This window comes from Ursus arctos, unplaced genomic scaffold, assembly GCF_023065955.2.
Source record: "Ursus arctos isolate Adak ecotype North America unplaced genomic scaffold, UrsArc2.0 scaffold_144, whole genome shotgun sequence".
NCBI lineage: Eukaryota > Metazoa > Chordata > Mammalia > Carnivora > Ursidae > Ursus > Ursus arctos.
In genome coordinates, this window is record NW_026622813.1 from 32,442 (window position 1) to 57,496 (window position 25,055).

At 37.8% G+C, this 25,055-nt stretch overlaps 1 protein-coding gene and 1 pseudogene across 1 annotated transcript; both read left to right on the plus strand.

Annotated features, from left to right (window-relative positions):
- The first annotated feature begins 257 nt into the window (after window positions 1-257).
- LOC130543677 (olfactory receptor 4F6-like) lies at window positions 258-3,655 on the plus strand (annotated as a pseudogene).
- A 2,622-nt stretch (window positions 3,656-6,277) lies between these two features.
- Window positions 6,278-7,246, plus strand: LOC130543678 (olfactory receptor 4F4). Its single transcript, XM_057312134.1, has one exon. It carries the CDS (start codon window positions 6,329-6,331, stop codon window positions 7,244-7,246), a length of 918 nt encoding a protein of 305 aa, XP_057168117.1. The 5' UTR covers window positions 6,278-6,328.
- Window positions 7,247-25,055: the final 17,809 nt, after the last annotated feature.

A 25,055-nucleotide genomic window follows, 5' to 3' on the forward strand; every position in this document is an offset into this window, starting at 1 on the left:
CTGAGTGCACCAAACTCATACCCTGGGTTCCCACTACTTTGTAAATAATTTAATTTCAATTAAATAAAAGATCTGTCAATAGCCAATTTAAATTATCAACATTTAACACATTGTGTGAAGCACTCCTCAAAGTTAATTCCTTCTCTTATTTCTTTCACGTCACTTTAGAGTCTTCCCTTCCTTATGATTCAATGGACCAAGGAAACGGCTCTATGGTAACTGAGTTCCTGTTACTGGGACTTACACAATCCTTGGGAATGCAGGTTTTCCCTTTTCTTTTCTTCTCTTTGTTCTATGTGGGAATTATCTTCGGCAACCTCTTCATTATGCTAACAGTGATTTTTTATTCTCACTTACACAACTGTGACTCATTGACCTGGGTCTTTCATCCACCACAGTTCCTAGGATGATCTCTGATCTTTTCAGTGGTTGCAAAATCACTTCCTTCCATAACTGCATGATACAAATGTTCTTTATTCATGTCATGGGAGGAGTTGAGATGGTACTGCTCATAGCCATGGCATGTGACGGGTACACAGCCATTTGCAAGCCTCTCCACTATCTAACTACTATGAATCCCAAAATGTGCATGCTTTTGATAGTGGCTGCTTGGATCATTGGGGTGATTCATACTGTGTCTCAGTTTGTTTTTGTCAAAAATTTACCTTTCTGTGGCCCAAATAATGTGGGGAGCTTTTATTGTGATTTTCCTAGAGTTATTAAACTTGCATGCATGGACACTTACAGACAACTGCCAACAGTGGCTTCATATCTATGGGCACCTTCTTTTTCTTAGTTGCATCACACATCTTAAATCTGATAACTGTCAGACAACATTCTTCAAAGATTTATCCAAAGCATTCGTCACTCTATCAGCTCACACCACTGTAGTGGTTTTGTTTTTCACTCCATGTATGTTTCTCTATGTGTGGCCTTTCTCTACCAAGTCAATGGATAAATTTTTTGCTATTGTGGACTTTCTCATCACTCCTATATTAAATCCTGCCATCTATACTTTAAGGAGCAGAGATATGAAGGTGGCAATGAGAAAGCTGAGTTGACAAGTTGTAAGTTCTAGGGAAATGCCATAACAGATTTCACTGGTAAGAGCACAAGATGAATGTCGTGGACCATCAGGACCCTTGTGATCACCATGAACACTATGGATTATATACAACTTTATTGCCTTTAAAAAACTGAGAACTCTACATAAAAGAGGTATTGAATTAAAGAACTTCACTTCCAAATAGAGCTGCAGTAATTTCTGTTAAGTATGAAAAATAAAGTGTTATATATTCCTACTGACCTATAAAATTAAATTGCCATTTCATCAATGACTACACTCAATTTTCATGTAATTGTTTTATATCTCCATGTAAATACATACGTGTACATATGATTGAGCTTTATTTATCAGTACCTTCATACTGATTATAAGCATCACTAGGAATCAATTAATATTTCTTATGGAAATTATGTGGATCCAATGGATAAAATATGAGCTTACATCAACCAGCAGCCATTAAAAATCAAGAAAGAAATAACTCTCAACCTAATCATACTTTAAGTTAGATAAATAGGCGGGGAACACTCTATTACAACTCTTAAGAATCATCTTCAGTCTTTGATTGTCAGTGTACTCTTCACGATGTTACTTTAGAAACAGAATCTACTATTTTGCATTATGCAAAATTTGTCTATGTTCCATTTTGTCAACAGCAAATTTCTGTTTTCTTTGCAGTCTTCCTCGAAGCATTTCTTGATTCACCCTAAAAGAGTATCTATAATTATAAAAGTATTTCAAGGATCTTATTACCTAAAGAAAGGCACCCAACACAGATCTCACCTTATGTAATGTACCTATACTTAAGCCAGGGTGCTTAGGAAAAAGAAGATGATTGACATCTTTACTTGTACTTTACCTTTCCAAGTAAAACTTGGGAAGTCTGATGAGTCAAGGAGCACAACTAGAAATTAGCTGCATGCATCCCAATGACTGATTTAAGAAACATTAATTGTGGTGATTCAGCTCAGTTGTAACTGCTGCATTGTAATTAAAGCTGCTCAATAAAATGGTAAATAATCAATGAGACTTTCTTATTATTGGTCAAAGTATTTCTTCCTATATTTTATACAAAAGTAGTCATAAATGCTATAAGCTATCCTCTTTGTATAATATCTAAAGCATTATTATATATTGTCTCCTTAATCCATCTGCATTTTAATTTGAGAACTTTATCTTAATTGGTTTCACCATGATTCTTTTAAAAGGTCACCTTTAACAGAGAAAGACAAATACCATATGATTTGACTGAGAGGTAGAATCTCAAACACAAAAACAGACTCTTAAGGAAAAGAACCTGGTGGTTGACTCAGGGCAGATGGGTGGGGGGATGGGAGAAATAAAGGGGATTCAGAAGTACAAACATCTAAGGGGGGTGGGGGAATGGGATAGGCTGGTGATGGGTAGTAAGGAGGGCACATATTGCATGGTGCACTGGGTGTTATACACAACTAATGAATCATCGAACTTTACATCAGAAACCAGGGATGTACTGTATGGTGACTAACGTAATATAATAAAAAAACATTAAAAAAAAGTACAAACATCTAGTTATAAAGTAAAGAAGTCACAGAGATGAAAGGTATAGCATATGGAATAAAGTCAATAGTATTGTAATAATGCTCTATGTTGACAGATCATGACGACATTTAGCACGCTGAGCACTGAGTAGTGTACAGAATTGTCAAATCAATGCATTATACACTTGAAAGTAACAGCACATTGTATGTCAATATACATCAATATAAAGAAAATTAAGGGAAATATAGATATAAGGAAATAAAGTTTCATTCCCTCAGATAAAAAATCACCTTTAGATCCAGTAAGTTACTAGAAATACCTAAAGGGCCAAGAAATTGTGACAACAGCCCTTGACTCAAGATGATTCTGTGTATATCCTCAAGGGAAAACCTGTGAGACTATATGACTTAGTCTCAGCACTCAAACTTCAGCCTGGCTATTTCCAGATCTCCTAACCTGCCTCTGGTCATTCATAAATGGCTCTTAACCAAGTGACTTACTAATAAGGAGGACCAATCAGACACACTTTATTCTCTTGGAAATTTTTCCTTCAAGACAAAGTGCAAAAAGGAAAATCTGAACTCTTCCATGGTCTGAAAATTGCTGTAGTCTCTTCCAGATATGAAGGAGGTAGGTGGAATGATGAAAGTAAAGTATGTTAGCAGAACTAACCAACATGTAGCAATTTATTAGTAAAGAGATGCTTCTATTAGTAAGAACCCATTTGGCAGAATTCAATTGCGCGTGCATCTTCAAGAAAAATGGAAGGATCCAGAGGTCAGTTCAAATACTTAGAAAGTTAGTGTGAATATTAACAAGGATCACCCTTTACAACTTAGCATATGTTATACAAGTGTTCTAAGTGTTGAGTCCTTCTGAAACTTCAAGGTTAATCTCTTCTTTCCTTTCTATTTAAGGATCCTTTTTCCATATACCGGGATGCAGTATTCTCTCACCCACCTCTTTCCCTCTTTCCTGCAATTCCAATATAGTCTGGTTTCGTGTATTTTTCACATAAAGCTGCAAATCATACTCCTAGAGTTGTGGAACATTGTCTTTGAGAGCTTTTGATACAATGAGCTCATTTGTAAGCAGGAAAACTAAAGGCCTGGAGATTCTGAATGATATGCCAAAATCGCACTGTAAATTTCTACTAAAAATCCCAAGTCTCCTGACTTCAATCTCAGTGAAACTTATGAAGACTTCAGGGACTCTTCTTTAAGGAGGGGTAAAAGATATTTAGGACAAACATGACACCCTATGTGTTGAATTTTAAGTTGAATCTAGTACAGAGGGAAAGACTTTCCTGTTCATTTGTAGCTAGCTCTTCAGGAATGCTATGGCCAATGTGTAAGATTCTGGAAAACGTCTTCGATAAACTTAATGTTTAACGTAGAATCAACGGAATTCTTCTAAAACTCCTTGAACCATTTTTGAAGAACCAGATATGAGCTTTGAGAGGATTACAGTGGTGAAGGGTCCCCTGTAACTGAGAATCCAACATCATCACTCACTGCTCAGTAGTGTACACTCAGGAAATGAGATGTCCTAACTAAGTGAGCAAGAAATTCCTTTGATGAAGAGCAGCGTATCTGTATTCTTACTTGTTACCATGGTATAAAGTCTTTTTGCTGCAAAAGAGAAACCACTGGTCAGTTATCACCGTTGGTATATTTCTTATGGAGATGTGAGTATTGAGTTTGTCCTCTCAGTGAAATGAAATGGTTGCACATAAGTAAATTCTGAAGTTCCATTCTAAGTTGCATACTTGGATTCTTAAGAACCATCTTAACCAATCAGTCACATCAGAAATGATCTCACAACAGGAATCCCATTCTCTTTATTGTTAATGATTAGTATGATTAGCATTTATTTCTGTGCTAAGCAGAAGGGAAAAGAGGGCTTATGCCTTATTTTATTATTTGACTTATTTTTATACATGGAAATAAAATTAGAATTGCTAAATTCAGAGAGAACTTTGAAAACAGTAATATGGGGCATTGGTGGATAGAGCTACGGAATGGAATTGGGATAATAAAGAGAAAAATGTAATTTCCAAGGGTGATGCAATAACCATGATTAGGGAAGGGTAGAAAAGAAATACTACTACTCCCCCAAGAAATTTGGTAAGAATAACCCACTATACTTTCATGCCTCCTTAGGACCCATCTATTTCCACAATTACTCAGAATAAAATCGTTTACATCATCTTTTTTTAAATCTCCCACATCCTGTTGACAAACATCCTGTTATTTCTATCTTAATAACGGCTACTAGGTATTGACTATTCACTAGTTGTTAGAAACGTATTGAACAATTGCATATAATTCTTCAGTACTTCTGTGCTGTATTCATACTAAAACACACATCCTTGGCAGCCATTCCAGAATCCTTTTCCAATTTTATCTCCTATTAAACCCCTTCACGTTGTCTCTCATGCACTTTTTTCTGCGTTTTTCTCACTTTTCATTTCACCACTGAAGCACCTTTCTTTTATTATTTTCCTGCTATTTTACTTATTCTACTCTTTATCTTTAATTTTATTTTGGACTAATTCTTTTTCTTCTAAGCATTTCAATATTACTAAATGATAGGTATAAACTCCATGCTCTATAAGGCCTCTTACCTTCTTTTCTAGAATCTTTATTTATTTTAACTTCCCCTACGACTGGATCTCTACATCTGTCTTACCTCTCATGTTTCTATCCAAGCTTCTCAGAGACTATGAAAATTATTTTGAAATTCTGTCCCTTGCTCATGCTCCATAGACTATTAGCCTAGTGGGCATTTTGAGAATTTTTGAGTCAGTGCATTCATTCTAAAGATGGGAAAACAAGGATACAGGGAACTGAAATTCAATCATCTTGTTATTTCTAGAATACAAGTAAAATTCTTTAATGATTATTGGGGAACCGGGGTTTCTCTGTGAACCAGAAGGAGATAAATCTTACTACTAATAATTATCTAAATCTCTTGTGCACTCACTAAATACAAAAACTGAGCAAAACACTTTACTTTTACTACTTCATTTAAAATTCATAATAACCATAAGAATTGAATATCATTAGTATCCACATGCATAAAAATGGTAAAAATAAGTCTTAGAGAGGGACCTTAAAAGGTCCACAGACTACATTCAAAGCTTCTACACTAAAAATTGCCTCACACAGCAAAACTGTGAATAAGGATCTGTCTTAGTTTGATAGAGAGGTTTCCAACAACCAAAATATAAAATTATATTGTGACGGGCTACAAAACCACTAAGAATACTTTTTCAAAAATGCATGTCATAAAATGCTATTTAAATGTAAAGATCATACAACGTTGCATTTATTTAAGAGCTAAGAGAGTGGTAACAGAATATAAACTGTTTTGAAGCCCAAGGAAAAAGAGCTAAATGTAGGACGGGGTATAGACTTAATCTGGCAGAGAGGGCAGCATGAACAAAGGTATTTTATGAGGAATAAGCCTAGCATAAGTGCAAATACTAAGAAGGCTTGGATAACTGCACTATAACTCATCATCAGGGAGGAGTGTGAGACAAAATGCTGGGTTTAGCTTCTGTGCCTTTTGAAAGTCTTTGTGTAATAAACCACAGAAAGTCAAATTGTGAGTAGGCAGAATAACACAAAATGAGACTTAGAATTGGAATCTAATAATTCTGACTTCCTTCTTACTCTATTCTCCAAGGTAACTACAGAGGCTGTTTCCTGGATTGAATCAATAAGTGACACAAATTACTCCATGGTGACGGAGTTCATTTTTCTGGGACTCTCCAATTCTCAGGAATTGCAGATTTTCCTATTTGTGTTCTTTTTTGTATTCTATGTGGGAATCATGTGCGGAAACCTTCTTATTGTCATAACTGTAGCCTCTGACTCCCACCTTCACTCCCCCATGTATTTCCTGCTGGCTAACCTCTCACTCATTGACCTGTGTCTGTCTTCAGTCACAGCCCCCAAGATGATTGCTGACTTTTTCAGCAAACGCAAAGTCATCTCTTTCAAGGGCTGCCTTGCTCAGATATTTCTCCTTCACTTTTTTGGTGGGAGTGAGTTGGTGATCCTCATAGCCATGGCCTTTGACAGATACGTAGCAATCTGTAACCCCCTTCGCTACACTACAGTTATGTGTGGCAATGTATGTGTTGGCCTTGTCACTGCTGCATGGGGAACTGGCTTCCTCCATTCAGTGAGCCAGCTGGCCTTTGCAGTGACCTTACCTTTCTGTGGTCCCAATGAAGTTGACAGCTTTTACTGTGACCTACCTAGGGTTATCAAACTTGCTTGTACAGACACCTATAGGTTGGATATCATGGTCATTGCTAACAGTGGTGTGCTCACTGTGTGTTCTTTTGTTTTCCTAATCATCTCCTATGCTATCATCCTAGTGACCATCCAGCAACGCCCTTCAGACAAGTCATCCAAGGCTCTGTCCACTCTGACTGCTCACATCACAGTAGTTCTTTTGTTCTTTGGACCATGTATCCTCATTTATGCCTGGCCATTCCCCATCAAATCATTAGATAAATTCCTTGCTGTGTTTTATTCTGTGGTCACTCCTCTCTTGAACCCAATTATATACACACTGAGGAACAAGGACATGAAGACTGCAATGAAACGGCTCAGAAAATGGAATGTGAACTCTAGGGAAAAGTCTTAGATCTCCCATAACTGTAAGCCTAATCTAAGAGAATGACATAGACTAAAGTTGGTGAATTATGAAGTAAACCTCATGAAAATCTTACCTTCCATATCCATATCACTTAGTAATTGTCTAAGAACTTATACCTACACTGCCTCAATTTATCCTTTGACAATTTTGCATTTTATATTTTGGATACAGATACAAACTTGATATGCTTTCAAAATATTATCTCACTAATCCTCAGAACAATGGCATAAATCTGTCAATATTTGTACACTCCTATGGCTACCCGAGCAGTACTGAGCATAATACAGGGAAAGAAAGAAACTAGCCTGACTTTTAATTTTTTCTACATTTTCACTAGGCTCATTTTCCCTAAAAACATCAAGGAAGCCATGGTCATATACCTCGCCTCACTCAAAAAATATGCTTAGTGATAAGAATATTTATGAGCTAACTTTTAAGAGGTTTAGAAAAGAAACTCCTCACACTGTAACAATTCATATTTCCTCTCCAGTCACCATAGCACCCCATAATCCCTGAGTTCATTATCAGGAGTGACAGGAAAAGGGAGTCTTCCAACATGAAACTTGCCTGCTAGGCACTTGACATCCTGTGGCATACAACAAGAGCTCATATGCAGTAAAAGGTACATAGATGGATCCAAGTCTCTCAGCAGGTTGGCACAAAGTACATCATTTTGGTCCATCCATGTCATTTTCCATCGCTATCTTTTAAGACCATAGACTCTTGAAGTCAAAAAGAGATGGGCTCAACTCTACTTATGCTCACCACTACTTATCATGACCAAGCATTTTGTTTAACTTGCCTAACCCTCAGGTCCATGTGTGCAAAAGGAGGATAATAATACCTATACATATGGTTATTATGACGGATAATGAGACAATAGATATAAATCATAGAAGTAGCACATTTTGTGGCAAATTATCAGGATGCAATAAATATCAAGTACTATTATTATTATAGTACTTGATAGTACTATAGTACTATATAGAAAGCCTATATACCAACAAGCTAAAAGTTCTCAACCTTCATTTTATCCCAACATACTTGAAAGACCACCAATCTTAACAGATGCTCATTTGAGGGCATCATAGTTGTAAGTGTGTGTATATTTATCTGCAAGGGTGTACTCATGCTCATACACCCTACCATCCTAGGAAGACATGCCACAAAGTCAAGATAGAAGGACAGGGAATATAATTTTTTAAAAAAACTTGGCAAATGAATCTGAAAAATAGTTCCACTCTCCAGCAAGAATCACTGAATCAGGCTAAAAAAAAATTGTAGATTAAATATTCTAAGTAAGAAAAGAATGTAGTTTTCTAAAGTGAGGCTTGAAGTAATAAATGAGAGTCAAACAATAAGAGAATTAAAATTATGTTTGCCACAGGAAAAAAAAAAGAATAGAAACTCCATTAGCAGGTTAAAAACACATGAGAAAATACATATGTGATAATAAAGATCTCTTGTTTGGCACAAACAAAAATTGTTTGGCACAGGATTTTCTCTTTCTATTTGAAATTTGCAAGCTTCACTATTATATGCTGAGGTGTTGACATATTTTTATTGATTTTGAGGGGGGTATCGCTATGCCTTCTGGAGTTGAATGCTTCTTTCCTTCTCCACATTAGGGAGGTTCTCAGCTATCATTTTTTCAATGTTATTTTCACTTTATGGACTCACTGAGTTCTCTACATCTCCCTTTGTGAATTACTAGTTCTCTTTTGCTCTTGTTTTTAGCTTCCTTAGTTTCCACCATTTTATCTTCTATATCACTGACTCACTCTTCTATCTCATTCATCATTTTCATGGTCTTCATTTCAGACTGCATCTCAGTAATAGCATTTTTTATTTCAGCCGACTGGATTTTAGTTCTTTTATTTCTACAGTAAGGGATTCTTTAGTGTCTTCTATGCTTGTTTCAAGCCCAGCTAGTATTAACAGTTATAATCACTGTTTTAAATTCTAGTTCTGACATCTTACTTATATCCATATTGATTAAAACACCGGCGGTGAGTACTACCTCTTATTATTTCTTTTGGGGAGAATTTCTCTATCTTATCCCTTTGTCCTAAAAAGAATAGAAGAAAGAAAGAGAGAGAGAGAAAAAAAAAAAAAAACAACAATGACAACAGGAAAATAAAAGAAAATAAACCAGAAAAACAAAACAAAACAAAACAAAAAAATAGATCCTGGGTGTGGTTTGGTCTGCTTGTTAAAAGAAACTAGAGCCCAACATTGGAAATTGAAACACACTTATATATACACAAAAAAATTTTTTAAAATAAAATACAACGAAAGGAACCAAAAATATATCTATATCTGTCTATAATCTCTCTCTATATATATGTCTATATATATGTATATATAGCACAAATAAAATTAAAAATTAAAAAATTGAAAAAACAAGAAAATAAATGAAAAAATAATACTGAAATACTAAAGAATGAAAAAATCCCATGAATGCTATACACTATTTTCCCCAAGAGCTGAAGCTTTCCAGCCCTCTGTGTTCAGTAATCTTGGTGTGAGCCAGTTCATGCTGGTCTTCTGGGGGAGGTGTCTGTTGCACTGATTCTCAGGTGCACTTGCCCCAATATAAATGCACCTTCCTTTCCAGGAGGCTCGGCTCAGCATAAGTGGCTCCAGATTCCACTATGTGGGGCTGTTTTGATCCCAGAAGACTTTCAGCAAGGATGGGTGGGATGAATATGGTAGTGTCCGGCTCTCTAGCCCTGGAGATGAAAGTTTGCAGCCCCCACTCATCAGCGGACCTCACAGAAAAACAGTCAATCATTCTTGTTTTTAAAGAACTGTGTTCACCCAGCCTATGGCCTAGTGTTTGTATCTCAGGTATGGGACTGGGTTTCAAAATTCCAAATTATATAGACTCCTGTGTCATGGAACTGTGCTGTTCCTTGCTGGGGAAGGTGGGGGGGGGGTCTTGCCATGCTTCTGCCTTTTGCTGGACCCCTGCGTGAAAAGCAGTCACAAAACTGTGCAGCAGTTTGCAGTTTATGGCAACAAAGAGCAGAAAAGCAGCACCTGGACTCTCTGTTTTCAGCTGGCTTGCCCGCTCTTCTACCTGGGAATTCTGCTTCACTCAGGCACCCCCATTCTTCTTGTGAATCTGAGCAACCTGAGACCACACTGTCACACCTGGATCCCACCCCACTTCACCACCTGAGCACCTTTAAGATGGGGATGCACCCCACTGCAGCAGACTTACAAAAGTTCCAATTTTGTGCTCTGCTACTTACAATACTTTGTGGTGGCCTCCTTAAGCAGACTCCCTCCCCTCCACTGTATCCTCAGATATATCACCCCGGACTCAAGTCTCTGTACCTTCTACCTTCCAGAAGTGGTCACTTCTCTACTTACATAATTGCCCCATTTCTTTTCTCACATCATCAATTCATTTCACAAGTGTTCAGAATGATTTGATAACTAGCTGTATTTGAGGGAACAGACAAACTTAGGGTCCCCTACTCCTCTGCCCTCTTAACTCTACCCCACTGGAATACCCTTTTATTTTTAACTCCTTAGCATGTCCAGTCGTTCCCACACGGACTACTGTGCATTCCAGGAAGCCAGAGGAGAAAGCATCAGGTAGGTGTTCAGGTACCTGCGGTAGAGAAACATCTCCTTGTTTGGAAGCAAGAAATGCCACAGCATATCCCTCTTTTTAAAGAACTTAGTTCCCTTTACCTTATCCTGTCATAGATTCTTCAAAGTGGTGGCTGTTTTAACTTTCACAAAAGGAAGACTTAAAACAGGAGTGACAGGCTACAGCAGCACTGTTGCTCATAGCTGATGGTTAGATTCTCCTCTATCACCCATTCTAAATCCCCCTGGCCTCAGACGGTTCTTCTGATGATCTCTGTTACTTGTCTACTGAGGTGAGCCAGTGTTTTATGAGCAGGTTAGCCCTGGTTGAAGTGTTCCTGCCCATCTACTGTTGCTACAGTTGCTCCACTACAGTTATCATCCATCACGGAGCCAACAAGGCATGCCTCAGTGGATCCCTAGTTTTAGACAAACTCTTCACTGTATCACCCATTAACAAGCAGCAACCTGGTATTTATCCAATATGGGATAAAAATGAGGTAATTCGATCTTCTGAATGCTCGTCTTCCAATGTGAGGAACCCCAAATGACAGAAAAGCAGGTAAACACTTTAGGTTTATTATAACCTGTACTGGGTCTCCCAAAAGAAGCAGTCTCCCCACTACAACAAAACCTAAAATGTGAGGGCAGAGAACAGAAATTATGCAAGAACTCCACTGAGATTTGTGGTAAGATTTATGATTTTCTCTACCCCTTTGCTTGCAAAACCTATGTATTTTTACCAACAAGGGACACAGCACCATCTAAAGGTCACAGGATCAAAGCATATACATTGAAGCATAGACCCCAACTCTGCAAGGTATCATCTTCACTGGTGCCTCAGGTGTAACTGTAACAGGCTATTCCAATGTTCTATCAGATCAACAGCTCCTAGTCATGCAATGTAGGAAAAATGGGTTCCTTTGTTCTGCATGCTTATGTGTACTTTCTTAGATATAAAGCGGGTAGTCTTGGTCTAAGGAAATATTATGCAGGATTTCATACTGGAAATCAGACACTGCAAACACTTGGAGAGTGATGCAGGCCAAAGCACTCAAATTAGGAAAGATAATACATACTCAAAATACATATATGAATCCCCATAAGGATAAATATCTCCTCCAGTTTAGAAAGAGTTCAGTGCCAGCAACTACTGTCAACTGATTGATCTCAGTCCTTGAAACATGGTACCATTTCAAAGATCTCCCCGTGCTGCTGACAGGTCAAAGAGTCTACAGTGGCAGTAACAAGCAAAAAGTCACAGAAAAGCTCACTCTGTAGAGACTACCCATAGCATTCCTTTCTACCACATCTGTTTCATTCAAGGGTCCACTGTGCCAGCATTAGGTTAGCTGAGGAGACTGCAACCATTTATCCTTTCAATTACCTAGTTCAACACGTTACACCTAATGATTCTTTAAATTAAATTCTCACTGTTCAAGTAAGTGGTGTAATTTCACTCTCCTGGTTGAAACCTGACTGCCACATTCCACTCCAATGAAAAAGAAAAACTTAAAACAATTCCACTAGGGAATTCTCCAAACAAGGAACAAGAAAAAGCATTCTAAATCTCTTTTAGAAATCTATATTTAAAAAGATGATACAGTTTATATGACTGAGATAAAATAAAGGGTCTGACGGCCATACCAAAGACACAACAATCAGAGATCTTACTAAGTTACACACTTTTCTAAAAATTCAAGGATACAGGTAACTGTAAGACACAAGTGAAACTATGTCTGAGGTGCCAACATACCTCCCAGGTTCTCTCTTGTTGCACGAGGATGTTACATGGCCCAGATATAATAGATGAAGTCTCCAATGATACAAGAACTCTTATCACTTACAAAAAGAGAGCTATTTTGGTCATGACATATCTCCTTTTTATATTCCAATATGTACAAAGAAAATATTAATATTTTGTTGTGCGTTCTATTTCATAAAACATAAACTCCAGGCTCATTTACCATGAGAAAACTAGAATGATAACGTATATCCTACTAACATTCCATTTTCTATCTTCTAATAAAGACCACTAGGAGGAAATCCAGTTACCGTGTATTCATGAATATTTGACCAGGTCATTTCTTCCTTTTACTCCCATTCATTCTCTCCCCCTCCTCATGCCTCTCTCTCCCTACCCCAACGCTTTTTCTTGACCATGAAACAGAAGGCTTATAGACCAGTTACTAATCCTTTCCTTCCAATGATCAGAGTTTTTAAAAAGACAATAACATTACAAGAAAGAAAAATAATAAACCAATTTGTATATCCTTTTAACACAGATACAAAAATCTAAAAAGTAATAACAAAATAGAAACACTGATATATGTAAGAGAAAACACCAGGGTAAGTTGGTTGTATCTCAGAATGCAAGGTTGTTTTAACTGTTGGAAATCAATCAAAGGAGTTCACTATATCAAGTATATGAAGGGAAGAAAAATCATACTAACGTTTTTATAGACATAGAAAAGGTGTTCTATTAAATCCAATACCTATTCTCAACAAATCTCTTAACAAGTTTTAGCACACTAGGTATAAAATGTATGCTAGGTTGAACAGTGTCGCCACAAAATTCATGTCCATCCAGAACACAAGAATGTGATAAAATCTGGAAACAGTGTTTTTGTATATGTTTTTTTTTAAGATTCTATTTATTTATTTGACAGAGATAGAGACAGCCAGCGAGAGAGGGAACACAAGCAGGGGGAGTGGGAAAGGAAGAAGCAGGCTCATAGCAGAGGAGCCTGATGTGGGGCTCGATCCCATAACGCCGGGATCACGCCCTGAGCCAAAGGCAGACGCTCAACCGCTGTGCCACCCAGGAGCCCCTGTTTTTGTATATGTTAGTAAGGTAAGGATCAAGATAACATCACAGTGAACTAGGATGGACATTAAATCCAACAGGTATCCTTATAAGAGGCAAAAAAGGACACAAAGAGACACAAGGAGGGAAGCTATGTGAAGACAGAGGCAGAGATTGGAATTATGTTGTCACAAGCCAAGGAATGCCAGGAGTCGCCAACAGATGGAAAAAGCAAAGAAAAAAATCTCACCTGGAGTCTTCAGAGGGAATATGGATGAATCAACATCTTGATTTTGGATTTCTAGTTTCTAAAAATGTCAAAAAATAAATACCTGGATTTTTAAGCCACAAAATTTGTGGTAATTGTTACAGCAGCCCTAGAAAAATAAGAATAGAAGGGAACTTATTCTGATAAATAGTATTTACACAAAAACTACAGGACACATTGCAGGTAATATATTAAGAGCTTTCCCCTGAGATCAGAAATACACCCACATTCCTCTTACAACTACTTCTATTTTGTATTTTACAAAGCATCTCACAAGTAAAATAAAACAAAAATACTAAACAAAATGTATAAAAATTGAGAGTTATAAATAAAACGCTTCTTCATATTATTTTCTCTCAGGCCCCTGTAGCATCCCCTATCTCTTCATAAATACTATTTAGTACACTATTAACTGTGGCTTTCAATAAATGATAAAATAAATGAGATAGTCTCAGAGAGTACAACAAATATAAAAATACTTCCCAAAATGTTTTAAAAGCAAAAATATGCAAGCAATGAAAGCTTAGCTGTCATCAAAGTGACAGCAAACTCACAGGATTTTCAAAAACCCAGACTATAAGTCTTAAAATCAACTGTAACCTAAGAGATATCAGGAAGAAAATATACATAGCATTCCCATCTTTTTGAGTTGAAAGTATTTGTCAACCAACCTTAGCCCTACTGACACTCTGGGGAATCTAAGTCTTTTTGTGGGTCCTATTTGTTGTGGATTTTTGGCACTATGTCGGACCTACATCCAATAGATGCCCGGAGCAGCAAAGGTCACTGTCCACATCACGATCATCAAGAATATCTCTACATATCACCAAACACCTCCTAAGCAACACAATCATCCTGGGTTGAGGGTCACTATTTTAAAGGTAATTATTCATTTTCACTCAATTCCTTCTTATGGAACTCACATTACATGCCAATGTCAAGCATTTAGTCTGTACTAAAAACTGGCAACATATCAGAAATGTATTATTATAATAAACATATTATAAAAGGCATCCAAATTGTCAAGGGAGAAGTCAAACTTTCACTACTACAGATGACATGGTATTCTATAGAGAAAACCCATAAGATTCCACCAAAAAAATTGCTACAACTGATACACTATACAAAGTCAACATACAGGAATGTGTTGCATTTCTATACACTGATAATGAAGCAGCAGAAAGAGAAATCAAGAAATCAATCTCATTTATTGCACAAAAAGTTATAAGATACCTAGGAATAAACCTCACCAAAGAGGTAAAAGATCTGTTCTCTGAAAACTTATAAAACACTGATGAAAGAAATTGAAGATGACACAAAGAAATGGAAAAGTATTTCATACTGATGGATTAGAACAAATATTGTTAAAATGTCTACACTACCCAAAGCAATCTACACATTTAAGCAGCCAAAACAATCTTGAAAAACAAAAGCAAAACCAGAGGCATCACAATTCCAGACTCAAGTTATATTACAAAGCTGTTGTCAAGACTGTATGGTACTGGCACAAAAACAGACACACAGTTCAATGGGACCAAATGGAAAACAGAAATGAATGGTCAACTTATCTTCAACAAAGTGGGAAAATATCCAATGGAAAAAAGGCAGTCTCTTCAACAAATGGGAAAACTGAACAGCACCATGGAAAAGAATGAAACTTGACCACTTTCTTACACCACACACAAAAATAAATTCCAAATGGATGAACGACCTAAATGTGAGACAGAAAACCATCAAAATTCTAAAGGAGTACACAGGCAGCAACCTCTTTGACCTAGGCTGCAGCAACTTCTTGCTAGATACATCTCCAAAGGCAAGGGAAATGAGCAAAAATGAACTATTGGGACTTCATCAAGATAAAAAGCTTCTGCACAGTGAAGGACACAATCAATGAAACCAAAAGGCAACATTAGGAATGGGAGAAGGTATTTGCAAATGACATATCTGATAAAGGGTTAGTATCTAAAATCTATAAAGAACTTATCAAACTCAACACCTAAAAAATGAATAACCCAGGTAAGTAAGGGGCAGAAGACATGAACAGACATTTTTCCAAAGAAGACATACAGATGGCTAACAGACACATGAAAAGATGCTCAACATCAGTTATCATCAGGGAAATACACATCAAAACTACAATGAGATATCACCTCACACCTGTCAAAACAGCAAAAATTAACAACACAAGAGACAACTGATGTTGGTGAGAATGGGGAGAAAGGGGAACCATCTTACTCTCTTGTTGGGAATGCAAACTGGTGCAGACAGTCTGAAAAACACTCTGCAGTTTCTTCAAAAAGTTAAAAATAACTACTCAGCAACTGAACTACTAGGTATTTACCCAAAGTGTACAAAAATACTGATTCAAAGGGATACATGCACTCCAATGTTTACAGCAGCATAATCAACAATAGCCAAATTATGGAAAAAGCCCAAGTGCTCATCAACTGATGAGTGGATAAAGAAGTGGTATACACACACACACACACAAACACACACACACACACACACACACACACACACACACACACACACACAATGGAATATATTACTCAGCCATGAAAAAGAATGAAATCTTGCCATTTGCAACAACATGGTTGGAGCTAGAGAGTATTATGCTAAGTGAAATGATTTAGTCAGAGAAAGACAAATATCATATGATTTCATTCACATGAAGAATTAAAAAAAAAAGATGTACATGGGGAGAGAAAAAAGAGAGACGCAAGCCATAAAGCAGACTCTTAACTACAGAGAACAAACTGATGATTGCTGGAGGGAAGATGGACAGGGAGATGGGTTAAATGGGTGATGAGTTAAGGAGGGCAACTGTTGTGATGAGCACTGGGTGTTGTATGTAAGGCATGAATCACTAAATCCTACACGTGAAACTAATATTACACTGTATGTTAGCTAACTGGAATTTAAATAAAATCTTGAGAGAAAAAAAACACAGCCATAAAAATAATCCCCAGGTGTGAAGAAGAATTGGAATTCACAGTTTCTATATCATGTTACCTACAGAGTCCAGTTTTCAACAAAAATTTATGAATTATGCAAAAAACACCAGTAAATAATATCTATACTCAGAGGGACATAAATAGACAATTAAACTGTCTTTGGAGGGACCCAGATTTTGGATTTGGCAGACAAAACCTTTAAATCACCTATTATTAATATGTTCAAAGAACCAAAGAAAGCCAAATTTAAAAGACTGAAAGTATGAAAGCAATGACATAACAGAGGATATCAAAAAAGATAAATTATTTTAAAATGACTGCATTTGAATTTGAGAGTTTAAGTATATAACTACTTTCTTCATTAAAAGGGCTCAAAAACAGCTATGAGATGGCAGAATAAAGAACCAGTGATTTAAAGATACACTAACAAATTATTCACTCTGAACAGCAAAAAGCAAGAAAGTGTATCAATATATAACTGAAGAGAGCCTCAGAGACCTGTGAAACAGCAACAAGCACACCAATCTGTGCAATAGGAGACCCACAAGAGAGAGAAAAAGAGGCAGAAAAAAATATTTGAAAACAATAATAGCCAAAAATTTCTCACAGTGGATGAAAAATAAATCTACAGATCCAAAATTCAAAAGCTCAATGAATTTCAAGGAGGATGAATATAAACCCTTACTTACTCCCATGTGCAAAAAATAACAAAATATATCTCAAATACCTGAATGTAAGAGCTATAGTCTAAAACGTTAGAACAAACCAAGGAGAAAATCTTCTTGATCATGAATTAGGGGGACTGTTCTAGGTAAGGAACAAAAGCATGATCCATATAAAAAGAAATAAAAATATCTTCTCCCATTCCATAGGTTGCCTTTTAGTTTTGTTGACTATTTCCCTTGCCGTGCAGAATATTTTTATCTTGCAGTGGGGGGAAAGATGGCGGAGGAGTAGGGGACCCTTTTTCAGCTGCTCCCCTGAATCCAGCTGGATATCTACCTGAACATCCTGAACACCCACGAAACCAGCCTGAGATAGGAAGATATATCTGGATCTCTACAAACGAACATCTCCAGTGCTGAGTATTGACGTATAAAGTGGGGAACCGTGAATCCCTGCACAGATATCGGAAGATAAACGGAAGGGGGAGGGAGCTGCTGCCTTTGGGCACCGGGAAGCAGTAGCCACCTGCATTGGGGAGCGGCAGGACTCATGAACCAGCACCCACGAGAGAGCAGACTGAGACCAAGACCGTGAGCCCGAGAACGCACATGCAAACAGACTGAAAATGGGAGCACCAGAGTTCTCCGGAGTGCTCACTGGAACCGGACTGATACTGGGAGCTCAGGAGCGCACATGGGAACCGGGGGCGGCTGGCAGTTTTAGAAGCACAAAGGACAGAGACGTGCCAGCCCTGAAAGTGAGGGCTGAGAGAGTGCTGTGAGGCACACATCCTGGGACTCTGCAGGGTTTTCAATAGCATCAACGGAAACAGAGTTAGAGTGGCCAGGAGAGCTCAGTGAAGAGTGGACTGCAATCTCTCTGTTCTGAGACAGGCTGGGATTTGGCCACCGCTGCTCTGACTCTCAGAAGAGGCACAGAAAACTGCCAGGGAAAGCTGCCAGAGAACAAAAGCCTGGAAATACGGGTTCATATTGTGCCCATCCCTGTCTCCCCCTCAGAAGGGATGGGGTAACTCTACCCAAACAGGGTTGCCTGAGTATCAGTGTGGCAGCCCCTCCCCCAGAAGGAAGGATGAAAATTAAGAAGCCTACATCCCTAAGGTCCCTGAAAAACAAGTGCACACTGCTGGGTCTTGGTCAATAATTTGGGCTCTGTGCATCCCCACAACCTTTCCTCATCAGAATGAAGAGAAGAAATGCTCATCAAAGAAAGGAGACAGAGACTGTGCCCTCTTCCACAGAAATGATGGATATGGATATAACCAAATTGTCAGAAATGGAGATCAGAGTAATAATGGTCAAGTGATGTGTAGGGTTGAAAAAAATATTAATGAAAATATTAATGAGAATATGGAATCTCTAAGGGCGGAAATTAGAGCAAATCTGGCAGAAATTAAAAATGCTATGAATCAAATGTAGTCTAAACTAGATGCTCTGACAGCCAGGGTAAATGAGGCAGAACTAATTAGTGAATTGGAGGATGGGATGGCAGAAGAGAAAATTAAAAGAGAAAGTTGGCTCAAAAAATTCCAATCTCAAGAATGTAGATTACAGGAGATTACTGACTCAATGAAATGTTCCAATGTCAGAATCACTGGCATCCCCGAGGGGGTGGAGAAAGGGAGAGATCTAGAAGAGATATTTGAACAAATAGTAGCTGAGAATATCCCTAATCTGGCAAAGGAAATAAGCGTTCATGTCCAAGGGGCAGAGAGGACCCCTCCCAAGATCAATGAGAACAGACCTACACCACATCACATCATAGTGCACTTCTCAAATATTGGACCAAGGACACAGTCTTGAAAGTGTCCAGGGGGAAGAAAATCCTTACGTAAAGAGGGAAGAATATCAGAATAACGTCAGTCTGTCTACAGAGATCTGGCAGGCCAGGAAGGGTTGGCAAGCTATTTTCAAAGCTTTAACTGAGAAGAACAGGCAGCCAAGGATCCTTTATCCAGCAAGGCTGTCATTCAGAATTGATGGAGAGACAAGGACATTCCAAGACTGGCAGAAACTAAAGGAATTTGTGACCACCAAGCCAGCCCTACGAGAGTTATTAAGGGGGGTTCTATAAAAGTAAAAAGGAACAAAGAGTGATACAGAACAGAAATTTACAATCTATAGAGACAAAGACTTCATAGGCAACATGACATCATTAAAATCATATCTCTAAATCACTCTCAATGTGAATGGCCTAAATGCTCCCATAAATGCCACAGGGTTGCAGATTGGATAAAAAGACATGATCCATCCATTTGTTGTCTACAAGAGACTCATTTTGAACCTAAAGATACATCCAGTATGAAAGTGATGGGATGGAAAACCATTTTTCATGCCAATGGACCTCAAAAGAAAACTGGGATAGCGATTCTCATATCAGACAGATTAGATTTTAAACTAAAGACTGTAGTTAGAGATACAGAATGACACTATATTATTCTTAAAGGATGGATCCAACAAGTGGATATGACAATTATAAATATCTATAGCCCCCAAAAAAGGGGAGGAGCAAGATACACAAGCCAACTCTTTAGCAGAACAAAGAGACATATAGATAATAATATGTTAATAGTAGGGGACCTCAACACTCTGCTCTCAGCAATAGACAGATCACCTAAGCAGAAAATCAACAAAGAAACGAGCTTTGAATGACATACTGGACCAGATGCACCTCATAGATATATACAGAACACTATACCCCAGAACAACAGAATACTCATTCTTTTCGAATGCACATGGAATTTCTCCAGAATAGACCATATGCTGGGTCACAAAACAGGTCTCAACCAATACCAAAAGCCTGAGATTATTCAGACCACAATGCTTTGAAACTGAAACTCAATCACAAGGAAGAATTTGGAAGAAACTCAAACACTTCGAACCTAAGAACCATCTTGCTTAAGAATGACTGGGTAAACCAGGATTTTAAAAATCAGATTAAACAATTTTTGGAGACCAATGAGAATGAAAACATATCAGTCCAAAACCTGCAAAGGTGGTCCAAAGGGAAAAATACATAGCCACCCAAGCCTCACTCAAAAGAATAGAAAAATCTAAAATGCAGTTTTTATATTCTCACCTCAAGCCGCTGGAGTTGGAACAGAAGAACAGGCCTAACCCAAGCACGAGAAAGCAGTTGATTAAGATTAGAGCAGAGATCAATGAATTAGAAACCAGCAGCACAGTAGAGAAGCTCAACAGAACTAGAAGCTGGTTCTTTGAAAGAATAAATAAGATCGATAAGCCACTGGAAAGACTTATTCAAAAGAATAAAGAAAAGACATATATTAATAAAATTATGAATGAAAGGGGAGAGATCATGACCAACACCAATGAAATAGGAAGGATTATTAGAAACTTGTATCAACAGCTTTTGCCAATAAATTAAACCCCCTGGAAGAAATGGATGCCTTCCTGGAAACCTATAAACTACCAAGACTGAAACAGGAAGAAATTGATTATTTAAACAGACTGATTATGAAGAGACTGAAGCAGTGATCTAAAACCTCCCCAAAAACAAGAGTCCAGGCCCTGACGGATTCCCCAGGGAATTCTACCAAACATTCAAAGAAGAAATAATACCTACTGAAGCTGTTTCAAAAAATAGAAACAAAAGGAAAACTACCAAACTCATTCTATGAGGCCAGTATTACCTTCATCCCAAACCAGGCAAAGATGCCATCAAAAAGGAGAATTACAGACTGATATCTCTGATGAATATGGATGCCATATTTCTCAGCAAGATCCTACCTAATAGGAACCAACAGTACATTAAAAGGATTATCCATCATGATCAAGTGGGATTCATCCCTGGGATGCAAGGGTGGTTCAACATTCACAAATTGATCAGTGTGATAGATCATATCAACAAGAAAAGAGTCAAGAACCATATGATCCTCTCAATGGATGCAGAAAAAGCATTTGACAAAATACAGCATCCTTTCATGATTAAAACACTTCAAAGTGTAGGGATAGAGGGTACATTCCTCAATCACATAAAAACCATCTATGAAAAGCCTACAGCAAATATCATTGTCAATGGCGGAAAGCTGGAAGCCTTTCCCTTAAGATCAGGAACACGACAAGGATGCCCACTCTCGCCACTATTATTCAGCATAGTACTAGAAGTCCTTGCAACAGCAATCAGACAACAAAAAGGGATAAAAGGTATTCAAATAGGCAAAGAAGAAGTCAAACTGTCTCTCTTCGCATATGACACGATATTCTATACGGAAAACCCAAAAGACTTCACCCCCAAACTACTAGAACTTACAGAGTAATTCAGTAATGTGACGGGATACAAAATCAATGCTCAGAAATCAGTTGCATTTCTATACACAAACAATGAGACTGAAGAAAGAGAAATTAAGAATCCATTCCATTTACAATAGCACCAAAAATCATACGTTATCTCGGAATTAACTTAACCAGAGATGTAAAGGATCTATATTCTAGAAACTACAAATCACTGTTGAAAGACACTAAAGAAGACATAAAAAGAAGGAAAAATATTGCATGCTCATAGATCGGAAGAATTAACATAGTTAAAATGTCTATGCTACCCAGAGCAATCTACACTTTCTCTGCCATCCCGATCAAAATACCAATGACGTTTTTCAATGAACTGGAACAAACAGCCCTTAAATTTGTGTGGAACCAGAAAAGGCCCCGAATCGCCAAGGAATTGTTGAAAAGGAAAAACAAAGCTGGGGGCATCACATTGCTGATTTCAAGGTATACTAGAAAGCTGTGATAAAAAAGATAGCATGGTACCAGCACAAAAACAGACACAAAGACCAATGGAACAGAATAGAGAACCCAGAAATGGACCCTCGGCTCCTTGGGCAAGTAATCTTTGATAAAGCAGGAAAAAACATCCAGCAGAAAAAAGACAGTCTCTTCAATAAATGGTGCTGGGAAAATTGGACAGCTACATGCAAAAGAATGAAACTTGACCACTCTCTCACACCATACACAAAAATAAACTCCAAATGGATGAAAGAACTCGATGTGAGACAGGAATCCATCAAAATCCTAGAGGAGAACATAGGCAGCAACCTCTACGACATTGGCCACGGCAACTTTTTTCATGACACATCTCCAAAGGCAAGAGAAACAAAACAAAAAATGAACTTGTGGGACTTCATCAAGTAAAAACAGTCAGAAAAACTAAGAGGCAGCCCATGGAGTGGGAGAAGATACTTGCAAATGACACTACAGATAAAAGACTGGTATCCAAGATCTACAAAGAGCTTCTCAAACTCAGTACATGAGAAACAGCAAATCAAAAATGGGCAGAAGATATGAACACTTTTACAATGAAGACATACAAATGGCTAACAGACACATGAAAAAATGTTCAAAATCATTAGCCATCAGGGAAATTCAAATCAAAACCACCTTGAGATACCACCTACAGCAGTTAGAATGGCAAAAATTGACAAGGCAAGAAACAACAAATGTTGGAGAGGATGTGGAGAAAGGGGGTCCCTATTACACTGCTGGTGGGAATGCAAGTTGGTACAGCCATTTTGGAAAGCAGTGTGGAGGTCCCTTAAAAATTGAATAATTGAGCTACCCTATGACCCAGCCATTGCACTACTGGGTATTTACCCCAAAGATACAGACGTAGTGAAGAGAAGGGCCATATGCACTGCAATGTTCATAGCAGCATTGTCCACAATAGTTAAATTTTGGAAGGGCCGAGATGCCCTTCAACAGACAAATGGATAAAGAAGATATGGTCCATATATACTATGGAATATTACTCAGCCATCAGAAAGAATGATTACCCAACATTTGCACCAACATGGATGGGACTGGAGGAGATTATGCTAAGTGAAATAAGTCAAGCACAGAAAGACAATTATCATATGGTTTCACTCATTTATGGAACATAAGAAATAGTAGGGGGGCGCCTGTTGGCTCAGTCATTAAGTGTCTGCCTTCGGCTCAGGGTGTGATCCCAGCATTCTGGGATTGAGTCCCACATTGGGCTCCTCCGCTTGGAGCCTGCTTCTTCCTCTCCCACTCCCTCTGCTTGTGTTCCCTCTCTCTCTGGCTGTCTCTCTCTGTCAAATAAATAAATAAATAAATAAAATCTTAAAGAAAGTAAGAAATAGCATGAGGATCGGTAGGAGAAGGAAGGGAAGAATGAAGGGGGGGGTAAACAGAAGGAGGAATGAACCATGAGACACTATGGACTCTGGGAAACAAACTGAGGGCTTCAGAGGGGAGTGGGTGGGGGACTGGGATAGGCTGATGATGGGTATTAAGGAGGGCACATGTAGCATGGTGCACTGGGTGTTACATGCAAATAATGAATCATGGAACATTACATCAAAAACTAAGGATATACTGTATGGTGATTAACATAACATAATAAAAATTATTATTAAAAAAAGAAGCTTTATATCTTGATGATGTCCCAATAGTTATTTAGTTATTTTTGCCTTTTTTCCCCTTGCCTTTAGAGATCCGTCTTGCAAGAAGTTGCTGCAGCTGAGGTCAAAGAAGTTACTGCCTATGTTCTCCACTAGGATTTTGATGGTTTTCTCTCACATTTAGGTCTTTCATCCATCTTGAGTTATCTTTATGTATGGTATAAGAGAATCGTCCAGTTTTATTCGTTTGCAGGTAGCTATCCAATTTTCCTAGCACCATTAATTGAAGGGACTGTGTTTTTCCATTGGATATCCTTTGTCAATGATTAGTTGACCATAGATTTGAGGATCCATTTCTGAGTTATCTATTCTGTTCCATTGAGCTATGTGTCTGTTTTTGTGCCAGTAACATGCAGTCTTGATGATCACAGATTTGTAATATAGCTTGAAGTCAGACATTGTGATGCCACCAGCTTTAGTTTTCTTTTTCAACATTCCCCTGCCTATTTGGGGTCTTTTCTGGTTCCATGCAAATTTTAGGACTGTTTGTTCCAGTTCTGTGAAAACTGTCAATGGTACTTTGATAGGGATTGCACTGAATGTGTAGATTGCTCTGGGAAGCATAGACATTTTAATAATGTTTATTCTTGCAATCCATGCCCATGGAATGCTTTTCCATCTCTTTGTGTGTTCCTCAATTTTTTTCGTAAGTGTTCTGTTGTTTCTAGAGTACAGATCCTTTACATCTTTCATTACGTTTATTACTAGGTATTTTGTGATTTTGGTGCAATTGTAAATGTGATCAATTCCTTAATTTCTCTTTCTTCAGATACATTATTGCAAATGACATAACAGATAAAGGGCTGATATCCATGATCTATAAAGAACTTCTCAAACTCAACACCCAAAAAACAGATAATCTAGTTAAGAAATGGGCAGAAGATATGAATAGATATTTTTCCGAAGAAGACATAGAAATGGCTAACAGACACATGAAAAAATGCTCTACATCAATTGCCATCAGGGAAGTGCAAATCAAAACTACAATGAGAAACTACCTTACACCAGTTAGAGTGGCCAAATTAACAAGACAG

Bases quoted from the DNA above. Each gene is read 5' to 3' on its own strand.
- LOC130543678 (XM_057312134.1), top strand. From the start codon at position 6,329: ATGGTGACGGAGTTCATTTTTCTGGGACTCTCCAATTCTCAGGAATTG.